A 12,964-nucleotide genomic window follows, 5' to 3' on the forward strand; every position below is an offset into this window, starting at 1 on the left:
AAGACCTAACAGTTAGCATCTCACTGTACACTACCAATCATAAGTTGAGGCATTACCCAACCCACAGTCACATATATACATGGATCCTGTATACATGTGGCTCTGGAGCAGGGAATTTCTTGGTCACTTATGATTGGCAGGGCACTGCGGCGGTGGGATGGCGGTGGGTGGGGGGGGCCCTGTCAGGTAGGCTGTACGGGGCCCCATGATTTCTAATAGCGGCCCTGATCATACGTATTGCAGTTGCAGATTATCAGATAGAATGAAAGATGATTCTGCCAGATACAATTGAACCTACTTCATGTAATATTTCTACCATACAATACAGTCAAAGGCAAACTGTATCTGAAGATGCACGTTGGTCTGTTTATAGCATCACACCTACTGTTTTTGCATTGTTTTTTATCTTTGAACCTCACCTCTAGTTTGTGACTGTTCTCATCCTCTCTGTTTCTCCCAAAACAAAAGATTTGATCTCTTCTTTTATTCTCCCTGTATGGCTTTATTATTAAAAAGAAAAACATCTCATGAACCCTTTCAAGAGAAGAGTTTTTTTTAACCACTTCAGTAGGCTATTTTTGTTTTCAGTGATGTGAAAAGCCTTGTACACACGATCAGTCCATCCGATGAGAATGGTCTGAAGGACCGTTGTCATAGGTTAACCGATGAAGCTGACTGATGGTCCGTCGCGCCTACACACCATCGGTTAAAAAACGATCGTGTCAGAACGCGGTGACGTAAAACACAACGATGTGCTGGAAAAAACGAAGTTCAATGCTTCCAAACATGCGTTGACTTGATTCTGAGCATGCCTGGATTTTTAACCGATGGTTGTGCCTACTAACGATCGGTTTTGACCTATCGTTTAGGAATCCATCGGTTAAATTTAAAGCAAGTTGGCTTTTTTTTAACCAATGGTTAAATAACCGATGGCGCCCACACACGATTGGTTTTGACCGATGAAAACGGTCCATCAGACCATTGCCCTCTGGTTAACCTATCGCGTGTACGAGGCCTTAGTTTCACTTATAACTGCTCAGTCATGCAACACTGTTGCCAGATGGAGCTTTCTTTGGTGGTATTTAATAACCCAATTTTTTTACTATATAAACAAAAAAAACTAAAATTTTGAAAAAGTTGTTTCACTTACTTTTTGTTATAATGTATATAAAAAAAATTATATATATTATAATGTTATGTGTAATAAAATGGAATGACACAGGGAAAAAGTATTGAACACGCTAACTAAAAAAAAAAAACTAGTCGCATGCATTGCTCTGGTGTGGTGTCTTCAAATCTTGAAGGTTCCGAGGATCTCTTCTATAAACTTTGATATTTAGTTCTTCCCATAGATTTTCTATTGGATTCAAGTCAGGTGATTGGCTGGGCCATTCTAGCAGCTTTATTTTTCTTTCTTTGAAACAAATTGAGTTTCCTTGGCTTTGTGTTTGGGATCATTGTCTTGCTGAATTGTCCACCATCGTTTCATCTTCATCATCCTGGTAGATGGCAGCAGATTTTTATCAAGAATCTCTTGGTACATTTTTCCATTTATCCTTTCTTTGCCAGTACTATATACTGAAAAACAGAACCACAGCATGATGTTTCCACCTCCAAACATCACTGTTGGTATAGGGGTGTTTTTGGGATGATGTGCAGTGCCATTTGACCTCCAAACATGGTGTGTATTACGGCATCCAAAGTGTTCAATTTTGGTCTCCTCTGACCAGACTGTATTTTCCCAGTATTTCACAGGCCTGTCTAAATGTTGTGCAGTAAACTTTAAACAAGCTTCAACATGCTTTTTCTTTATCAAGGTTTTATTGCGTAGTGAGCATGCACACGGACCATGGCGGTTGAGTGCATTACTTGTAAATTGTAACTGCTAATTCCAGGTCTTTTTGAAGCTTTCAACATGTGGTCCTTGGCTCTTGGATAACTCTTCTGATTATTCTTTTCAATCCTCAGTCAGAAATCTTGCGAGGAGCACCTGTCATAGCCGGTTTATGGTGAAACCTTTTGCCGTTCTTCCTAGTGTGACTGCCACTGATCGTCTGTTCCCTGTCATAGGGAACGACGATCTGTGATGTCACACGCCAAGCCATGCCCCCACACAGTAGTAATCACTTCCTAGGAAACACTTAACCCCTTCAGTGTCTCCCCACAGGTTAACCCTTTCACTGCCAGTGTCATTTTCACAGTAATCAGTGCATTTTTATAGCACTTTTCGCTGTAAAAATGTCAATGGCCCCAAAATAGTGTCAAAAGTGTCCGATGTGTCTGCCATAATGTCACAGTCATGATAAAAATCACTGATCGCCGCCATAACTAGTTAAAAAAAATTATTAATAAAAATGCCATAAAATTATCCCCTATTTTGTAGACTCTCTAACTTTAGCGCAAACCAATCAATAAACGCTTATTGCGATTTTTTTTACCAAAAATATATAGAAGAATACGTATCGGCCTAAACTGAGGATTTTTTTTTATATATATATATTTTTGGGGGATATTTATTATAGCAAAAAGTAAAAAATATTGCATTTTTTAAATTGTCCCTCTTTTTTTGTTAATAGCGCAACAAATAAAAACCGCAGAGGTGATCAAATACCACCAAAAGAAAGCTCTATTTGTGGGAATAAAAGGACGTTAATTTTGTTTGGGAGCCACGTCGCACCACCGCGTGATTGTCAGTTAAAGCGACGCAGTGCCGAATCGCAAAAAGGGGCCTGGTCCGTTAGCTGCAAAATGGTCCAGGGCTTAAGTGGAGATCATCATTTTAGAAATAACCATAAATGATAGGAGGATAATTATTCTTCTCACTCCATAGGTCCTTAAACGCATTGTTCAAATAATTTTATGTTTTTTCTTTTTAACGAGCTACATTTTTCTCCTATCCTATTGGTATGTTGTACTTATGGCGGTGGCAGTAAAAAAGTTAAAGGTTAAATCTAGGGGTTAAGTCAATGGCCACATTGTGGATAGTTTACCACGTTTGATCTACACGCTCTTTTGATTGAGATAAATTAAGTTTTTGGGTATGATACATTTTATATTATCTAAACCGATGTATAGTAAAACCTTGGTTTGAGAGCGTTTTGCAAGACAAGCAAAATGTTTTAATACATTTTGCCTTGATATACAAGCGATGTCTTGATATAAGAGTAGCGTCATGTCACAACTGAGTTTAAAAGAGAAGAGAGGAGCCTCTAAGTGTAGCAATATGGTTACATTTAATGAAGGTACAACATTTAGCAACTTATTGCTACACTTAGAGGTGCCTCTCTTCTCTTTTATACCCTGTAAAAAAAATGCTTTGATATACAAGTGCTTTGGATTACAAGCATGTTTCTGGAACGAATTATGCTCGCAAACCAAGGTTTTACTATACTAAAAAATGCCATACCTTTTTTATTTTTTTGCCAGAAATAAATGAACCGTGTTAGAATCATAGTGACATCAACCGACATCCGAATCCTGCAATCATTCTGCCTTATCCTTCTAATTGCACCTAGAATGCCTTTGTGTCCATTTACTGATGATAAAGGCTGTGTCCGTTACCTCTTCTACATGATAATATGTCGCAAAATTATCTCTTAGCTCATTTTTACTGTACACTTCCTTTAAACCTGCATAATTTGTTGCCTTTGATCTTCTTTATCTCCTGGGGCGAATGCATGTCAATAACACAGAGCTGGAATGGCTTTTTGTCTAGCTGAAATATCACAGAGAATGAAAGCATGCTCTACCATGATAGATTATGTGGCTATTAAAATGATGTAAACATTGAAATAAGTGCTGCCAAGATTGTTTTCTTTTTGTACTGTAAAAGGTCTGATCAATGCACTTGATAAATCAATTATGAATGTTTATTCTCAGGCTGCCTGACAATGTAGGCAGCCTACAGTGTGTTTTCTGTTCAATTCCTGCTAGATAATTTACCCGTCAAGGCATAGTGCTAGAGCCGCACCATGACAGTGGGATTGGAGGATAAAATCAATGCTAGCTTTTCCTTCTCCCTTAGGTGATCCATGTGCCTAAATGCTTTCAGACTGTATTACTCTGCAACAACATTCAGGCTGGGTTCACACCTATGCAAATGCGTTTCCCCGCATTCAATTTCACATAGCAGGAGAATGTGACTGTCTCTCTATGGAGCCCGTTCACATATCTCCACAGTGGGTCCGGTGCGGTGTGCCGGAAAAACATGTGCCTTTTTTGGTGCATTTCGGGTTTGATTTCAGCCCAAAATTCGGGCTGAAATCAAACCTGAACCGGCGAACCGGCGGTTTCATGAGACATTGAGTTACCACCCTGTGCCTAAACGACCATCTGGAGTGAGTCTATTTGGGAGACTTTGCCTTAACGACCGTTTGGAGTGAGTCTATTTGGGAGACTTTAAATCCCTGTGCTCAGAAAGACAGCTGTAATAACGGTCATCCACCTCTGGTAAGGAGACCACATTATCACTATTTGGGTGTCCTTTTGGTGGAAGAAGACTTCTCTCTTTTTACACATTCAACTTATATGCACCGATGTGAATCACAGTATATGGACTTGTTTTGCCTTTCTGGCCTATTATTCTTATTCACCGATTTCTGAACTTTTTCTCATTTTTTTACTTGTATATATTTATTTTGTATCATTTTGCAATATTGGTTTAACCCTTGTTTAACCATTTATCAACACTTGTTTCATGCATCAGGTTTATCAAGTTTTTTCACTTAGCGCTGTACCTTATTATATATATTTAGGTCCAAATATCAGATTACAATAATCCAGCAGTGGGGTTTCCTCCACCCACCTTATTTATGTGGATGGAAGAATTTGTTTTTTTTGTTTTTTTGGCACAGCCTTCTGGTTGCACATAAATAAAAAAAATAGCACTATATGGGCAGGGAAAGGGACTTTTGGATAAGCCAGTTTCCTCACTATAAAAGGGGGCCCAGTGTAGACAGTGTATTGCAGCCAGGGCCGGCTTAAGCAGCAGCCTTAGAGCGCTAGGATAGGGTGGTGGTAAAATCTGAATCCCCAGCTACTTGCTGTGGATTTAGATTTTTACAGTGCTGCAGATGTGTTTTCTTACACACTCCAGCCGCTATAGTGGCAGGGGAGTGTGTGTATAGCAAAGCCGACTGTCAGCTTTCAAGTAGAAGTGATACAAGTAGCTGTGAAGCCGCCTATCACTTCTACCACCATCGCAATGTGCCACCCCCCCCTCCATGTTTCCTGGGCTCCGGTATCCAACCTGCGGGCCCAGTTCTGTCTTGGCGGGTGTCGCCCCATAAACATTTACTGTACAAAATAAGGTCCGTTGGGTTGGACCATAGGGTGAGTACATGTATTGAAACCTGGCTACAAGGGACAAGTTTAGAGGGTGGAGATAAATGGGGAATACTCGGAATGGTCAGGGGTGGGTAGTGGGGTCCTACAGGGTTCTGTGCTGGGACCAGTCCTATTTAATTCATTGGGTGGCAAAAATATGAATGCAATCTACTCACTAGTGGTAGAACCTCTGAGGGAATCTAGGATGGAAAGGGACCTGGGGCAGGGGCAGATCCAGGGGGGCAACAGGGCAATTGCCCCCTCTGAGAAATTAGTGATGGACAGGCCAGTCAGGGCACAAGTTTGCTGGTGGGTTAACCAGCGGGAGTCGGCACTCGGCAGGTCGTCAGGTGAGCGTGCAGACGGCCGCAGGCAGCACAGTCATTGAGTGAGTGGGCAAATTGGTCGGCGTAAGAGCGGATGTGCTAGCCAGTCAGTGGGGGTCGGCAGGTGAGTGAGCGCCTGAGTGGGCAGGTAGGCGGATGAGTATGGGGGGTCCGTAGCTGAGGGTGCAGGCGAGCAGGGCAATCATCGCGTGAGTGGGTGGGCCTATCAGCGTGAGCGCGGAGGTGCAGGCTAGTCAGCGAGTCAGCAAGTGTGGAGCAAAGAGATGACATCATCTCTCACTACCCACTCTGCATCACTGTAATTCCACACTCACTGTACAGCCGCAGACAGCAGAAAGATTACATCATCTCTCTGTTGCCTGCCTTCACTCTGGCAAGTGACAATCTGCACCTTAGCAGGCCAAGGACAATCTGCAACATGTGGCAGGTGACGTGGCAAGGGATAATCAGCAACGTGTAGCAGGTGATGTGGCAAGTGACAATCTGCAACGTGTTGTAGGTGATGTGGCAAGTGACAATCAGCAACTTGTGGCAGGTGACGTGGCAAGTGACAATCCACATGTGACAGGTGATGTGGCAAGTGAAAATCAGCAGTGTGTGGCAGGGACATGGCAAGTGACAATCAGCAACATGTGGCAGGTGACAAGCCGCAAAATATTGTAGGTGACATGGCAAGTGACAATCCGCAACATGTGACAGGTGACGTGGCAAGTGACAATCCGCAATGTTTGGCAAGTGACTATCCGCAGCATGTGGCAGGTGACGTGACAATTCGCAACGTGTGGCAGGTGACGTGGCAAGCGACAATCAGCATCTGGTGGAAGGGACGTGGCAAGTGACACTCTTCGGCATTATGGTGAGTTGAACTATTTTATTCAAAACATTATATTTTAAAACACTTTATAATACAATGTAATAATAAAAATAATGCGCTTCAATCATCCTGACACCATAACAACCATGGTGCCAGGATGTTTGAAGCGCCAACACCAGCCACTGCCACAATAAATTTCCCACAAAAAAAACATATTTTCTGCCAGTGCCCCTCCCGAGACTAGACTCTGGATCCGCCCCTGCCCTGGGGGACCTAGTAGATGATAGGCTCAGCAATGGCATGCAATACCAAGCTGCTGCTAACAAAGCAAACAGAATAATGGCATGCATTAAAAAAGGGATTAACTGCAGGGATAAAACGATAATTCTCCCACTCTACTAGATATGATTTCAATTTACAAATACCGTACTGGCGACACCACAATAGGGATAAAACTTTTTAGCAGAAGGGAATCGAAAAAGACACATGGTCACTCATTAAAATTAGAAGAAAAGAGGTTTAGCCTTAAACTACGTAGAGTGTTCTTTACTGGCAGAGCGGCAAGGATGTGGAATTCCCTTCCACAGGCGGTGGTCTCAGCGTGGGGGGGGCATCGATGGTTTCAAAAAAACTATTAGATAAGCACCTGAATGACCACAACATACAAGGATATATAAGGTAATACTGACATATAATCACACATAGGTTGGACTTGATAGACTTGTATATTTTTTCAACCTCACCTACTATGTAACTATGTAACTGTGACAGGTGGGGGGCAATGTTACAGGTGAGGGGCAATGTAAATGAGGCGGGCAGTGTGACAGGTGAGGGGCAGTGTGACACGTAGGGAGCAGTGTGACAGGAGGAGGGCAGTGCGACAGGTGGGGGGCAGTGTGATAGGTTAGGGGCACTGTGACAGGTGGGGGGCACTGTGACTGTGACAGGTGGAAAGGCACTGTGACAGGTCGGAAGGCACTGTGACAGGTGGGTGGGCACTGTGACAGGTGGGAGGTGCTGTGAAAGGAGGAGGGCACTGTGACAGGTGGGGGCCAGTGTGACAGGTTGGGGGCACTGTGACTGTGACAGGTGGGAAGGCACTGTGACAGGTGGGAGGTACTGTGACAGAAGGAGGGCACTGTGACAGGTGGGGGCCAGCCTGACAGGTGGGGACAGTGTGACAGACGGGGGAGTTTCTGGCAATCTGACTTTTCATCCTTCCAATCCAAGTCAGTGACGGTTGCGAATTGGAAGCAGCCAGTCACGTGAGCCTTTGCATCTCTGATTGGCTGGAGTAGGTGTGGCTGTTTTTGTGTTTATTTCAATCGTGTTCGATCATGTTCTGCATGGGGTTCATGTACAGAGTTGGATATGTACCATTCTGAGTGAGGAGAAGGGGCACAGAGCTAGGTGTATACCATTATGGAGGAGGAAGGGGCACAGAGTTGTGCATATACCAGTCCGGGGAAAGAGGGAGCACACAGATAGATATATAAAACTATAGAGCAGGAGGGGGAACAGGGCTGGGTATGTGCCATTCTGGAGAAAATGGGACACAGAGCTAGGTATGTACCCCTATGGAGGAGTATGGAGGGTTTGCAGAGCTGGGTATGTACCATTCTCATCACAAAGCTGGGTGTGTACCACTATGCGGGTGGTGGGGGGCACAGATTGGGTATGTATTATTCTAGTAAATAATGGGATACAGAGCTAGGAATGTACAAATATTGAAGGGGAGGGGCACAGTGCTGTGCATGTACTATTCTGTGGAGGAGGGGCTGGGTATGTACTGCCATAGAAAAGGAGGGAGGGCACAGAGCTGGGTATGTTCCATTCTGGGGGAGAAGGGAAGGAAGGAAGAGAGCTAGGTATGTACCACTATTGACTAGGAGGGGTGCAGAGCTAAGCATGAATCATTTGAAGGAGGGGGGCAAAGATTTGAATATATATCATTCTGGGGGAAGAGGGGACACGGGGCTGGGTGTTTACCATTTTGAGGGAGGAGAGGGGCACAGAGCTGGATATGTACCATTCTGAAGGGGGGACAGAGCTGGATATGCACAATTCTCAAGAAGAAGGGGGGGCACAGAGTTGGGTATGTACCATTCTCAAGGAGAGGAGACCATCAAGCTGGTGGCCACACCCATTGTTCACCAAGGAGCGTTTCACATGCTGCATCACTAGTCTCCTTGGAGCCAAAGGTGCCCCAGGTGTTTTAAAATCTTTTAGTGTATACTACAGAAAAAAAAAAGTTTTGACTTGAAGAAAAGGTGGCACTGGCAACCCTACCAATCATAGAATCTGTACTACAGCTCCAGATGGCTTATTCATGTTGTACAGACACAGTGCTCCCATGAATCAAGCCAAAAACATATATTCGTCATATAAACAAAAATAACAATGAAAAATACAGGTATATTCTGGCATTCCATCCAAGGCGCCATCACCTAACCAATACCTAGTTTAGAATGCCACATTTTCCAAACAAATATGATTTGCCCTAATGCCTATGGATCTAAAACATAAGAAGTGTGAAAGATTGATCTTTTCTTTGTAACAGCTAAGTATTTCAAGAGTTAAATTAACATATTTTAATTACAGCTAAGGTGAGCAAAAGGGCAAAGAAGAATGTTCTATTACTTTAGGTGCGCTATAAGAACAATAACACTGTTTGTTCAGTATATCATCTGAATGGTAAGGTTACTTGCATAGAACATTTCTATCCATTGCCCTCTAGTGGCAAAATTGTCACATTTCTAAAGAATTGAATTTTTCCTGCATATAACTGAACAGAAAAAATAAGGTTTCATAGCATAAAATACCAATTCAAGATAAATAGAGGCTTTCAATATTTATCTTCTAAGTGCAAAGATGATAGCACAACTATGTTTATTTTTTTTCTTGTGTAAATTAAATGTTTATATGAGAAAAATAATATATATGAGATAAAATAACGAATAGTGTAAAGCCCTGTACACACGATCGGTTCGTCTGATGAAAACGAACCAATGGATTTTTTCATCAGATATCCGATGAAGCTGACTTTCATCAGTCTTGCCTACACACCATCGGTTAAACATCCGATCGTGTCCAACACGGTGACGTAAAACACAACGACGTGCAGAGAAAAATTAAGTTCAATGCTTCCGAGCATGCGTCGACTTGATTCTGATCATGCGTGGATTTATGACCGATGGATTTCTATCGTTTTTTTAACCATACAAGATTTTTAAAACAGGTTCTATTTTTTTTCACCGATGGGAAAAAAACTGATGGGGCCCACACACGATCGGTTCGTCCGATAAAAACGGTCCATCGGTCTGTTTTCATCAGACGAACCGATCGTGTGTACAGGGCATAAGGCATATACACTACAGCTGAGTAGTTGGATATGGATGTAGGGGGCGCTCTTACTAAGACAAATATATTGATAACGTGTGCAATATTAAATCAACTAGTACCTAAAATCCATAATCAAATGGTCATAGTATAGTGCAAAATATTAAATAGCATAAAGTAGTTGGCCATTTTTTTTTCAGCAGCCCGTGAACTCTCCCCTATGTTATCTTATATGTACATGTACACTCAGTCGTTTATAGTAGTTTAGAGGCAGTTGAGGTTACAGGCATCCGTGGATAAATTCTCTCGTGTGTATGGGGCCTTAGACCCCTTTCACACTGAGGAGTTTTTCAGGTGGTACAGCGCTAAAAATAGCGCTGCTATACTGCCTGAAAAACTCCTGCACTGCATACTCACTGAGGCGATGCTCTGGCCGCTCCTTCCCATTTAAAACAATGGGAAACCGCGGTAATACCGCCCGCAATGCGCCTCTGCAGAGGCGCATTGTGGGCAGTATTAACCCTTTACCGGCCGCTAGTGGGGGTTAATACCGCACCGCTATCGGCGAATCCCGCTATTTTTAGCGGCGCTATACCGCCACCGCACCTCCCGTCCCAGTGTGAAAGGGGCCTCAATTAACTTTCTAGAGCGCTCAACAGCACCCTGGTAGTTCATTGAGAATTACAAGCCAACAGCTTCAAAGGCTGTCGGCACTTTTAGTTTTCATGTTTACAGAACTTTGTGAATGCATGACGCAGCTGGATGAGCAGGCGAAGATCCCCTACTCCCTGTCAAAGTGGGGGTGTGGGGGCTGCTGCATCTGTAACACATTACACGTTAGGTGAACTTATTCTTTAAAGTGTTTGTGAAGGTAAAACATTTTCTGCTATAGTTCTCTCTGATATAGAACAGTAAGCTCCCCAGTGGATGTCCTTAATAAAAATATGCTGTGCTAATAGCTTATTTCAGAGTGCCGTTCGGTGCTCCGCTGACTGCTCGCTGGTCTCCTCTCCCGATGCGATATCTGCAAGGGGAGGGGCTGGGAAACCCCCGCTGACATCAGCCGAGAAGAGGGGAGGAGACCGGCGGGCAGTCATGTGAGTGCCAAACGGTGCTCTGAAGTAAGCTATTATACTGCATATTTTTATAAAGGACATCCACTGGGGAGCTTACTGTTTTATATCAGAGGAAACTATAAAATAAAACTTCTGTTATTTTTTTGCAGGAGGGGAGGATCGGTGAGGTGACAGGCAAGGAGGGGAGGGAGGAGGAGGACAAAGAGAGACAAAGACACAGGAGAGCAGGCTGCAGCTGATGGAGGCACGTAAATGGACCACAGTGTTAGGGCTCAGCAGCCGTGATAATCATGGTCAGTTTACAGGGGGGAGGGTATAGCCAGGCAGGATCAGCCAGATATTGCAGGTGTTGCAGGGGGCCAAATTATTTCTGTATAACATGCTTAAAAGAAACAGGATACATTTTTTTGTTGGGGGGGGGGGGGGTTAACAAACACTTTAAGTAGGGAATACATGCTATTTACAACAGAACTTACAATGCCATTTTGCCAGTCCGTGCCTTTGGATACCCATTGAAATCAAACGTCTGCATTGTACTTTTAATAGACTATAGAATGTAGGATACTGGCTATATTTGTAAGATAGTCCATTAGCAACTACTGTGCAGATGATCTAGTTGGGCAAATATATTATAAAACTTTACAATAGCCAACACTGCATGTTTTACCTGTGTAAATCGCAAAGAATCTCTGAGATCTGTAAACCAATAACTTACATTACAGTTAGAGCACTTTGCAAATCATTCTCTTCGCTTTTATATTTACTTAACATAAGGCCTCCATACTAGGTTTGTTTGTACACTTAATACACTTTTTTGAATAAGTTACCTGTTCTCGTAAGGAGGTGCAAAGCCCGGTCCTAATTTGTATATGACATTTAGCTTTCCTTTCCATGAGTTTGGTGCCTCGTTTCCAGACATCTTACTAGAAAAACAAAAGCATTATAAGACTGCTTTCACTTAAAAGTAGTTTTATGCCATAAACATACATGTTTAGCCTAAATTATGTAAACTATCTTTTTTTTTTTTTTTTTTACACAGAACCTGTATTTTTTTTTTTTAAGCATAATTTTTATTGAAATGTTTCAAACATTACAAAGTAGTTTAAACATGGTAAGTAAGAACCCTAAAACAGGAGCATAGACTTAATTGGGTTACTCAAGATACATGTTGAACTAATGTGTACAAACAGAAAGGAGGCTGACCATATGTATCGCCAGGGCACCAGTCACAAAAAGGGGCAAGATCCTTAACCTGCATAATGGTCCAGGTCTTAAGTGGTTAAAAACAGGATAATTAGCGTTTCATGTGGTCTAAGGAGCAGTCCTGTGGATGGCAAGTTATATGAAGATCTCAGCAAATAAAAGTGTTAAAACGATAATCATGCTGTAGAGGTTAGTGCCCTTTTAGACAGGTGAGAGACCTGTCTAAAAGGGCACTAACCTCTACAGCATGATTATCGTTTTAACACTTTTATTTATCTGGGTGGGTATGGGGGTGGGGTTAGTATGTCCTATTTATTCTAGAACCAGAAGAGCCAGGAGCAGAGAGTTATGGGAAGAGGTTACTCCAGGTATACTGACATGTAAGCCTGTAGCCTTAGGAATTGAACCCTTAGGCCCCGTACACACGGTCGGACAAAACCGATGAGAATGGTCCGACGGTTCTCCGCTGAAGTGGCCTGATGGTCTGATGTGTGTACACACCATCAGTTCAAAAACCGATCGGGTCAGAACGCGATCGGGCAGCGGTCCATCGGTTCGGTTTTGAAGCATGTTTTGAAATTTTGGACCGAAGGAAAACAGACCGATGGCCTATACACACGGTCGGTTTGGTCCGATGAAACTGAACCTCGGTCCATTCTCATCGGTTCGGTCCGACCGTGTGTACAGGGCCTTAGAGGTAGGCTCATGACAGTCCCGATTGGGGAAGCCACTTATGGGGGACCTGCAGTTAGGACAGTGGAAGAGTTGGGCAATCATCCTGTATTTATGTTGGATATGTGTGGAATACATTTGTTGGATTTGGGGGAGTGGAGATGAGAGTTGTGTTGTAATGAACTGGT

The 12,964-nt window shown here is 43.0% G+C and overlaps 1 protein-coding gene across 1 annotated transcript in view; it reads right to left on the minus strand.

Moving 5' to 3' along the window:
• Positions 1 to 12,964, minus strand: part of LOC120920234 (putative N-acetylated-alpha-linked acidic dipeptidase) — a 111,696-nt gene that overhangs the window by 75,169 nt on the left and 23,563 nt on the right. The window contains exon 7 of the mRNA XM_040332193.1: positions 11,729 to 11,824. Coding sequence (XP_040188127.1) covers positions 11,729 to 11,824 — 96 coding nt within the window. The remainder of the gene's footprint in view (positions 1 to 11,728; positions 11,825 to 12,964) is intronic.

This window comes from Rana temporaria, chromosome 13 (assembly GCF_905171775.1).
Source record: "Rana temporaria chromosome 13, aRanTem1.1, whole genome shotgun sequence".
In the NCBI taxonomy this organism is placed as follows: Eukaryota; Metazoa; Chordata; class Amphibia; order Anura; family Ranidae; genus Rana; species Rana temporaria.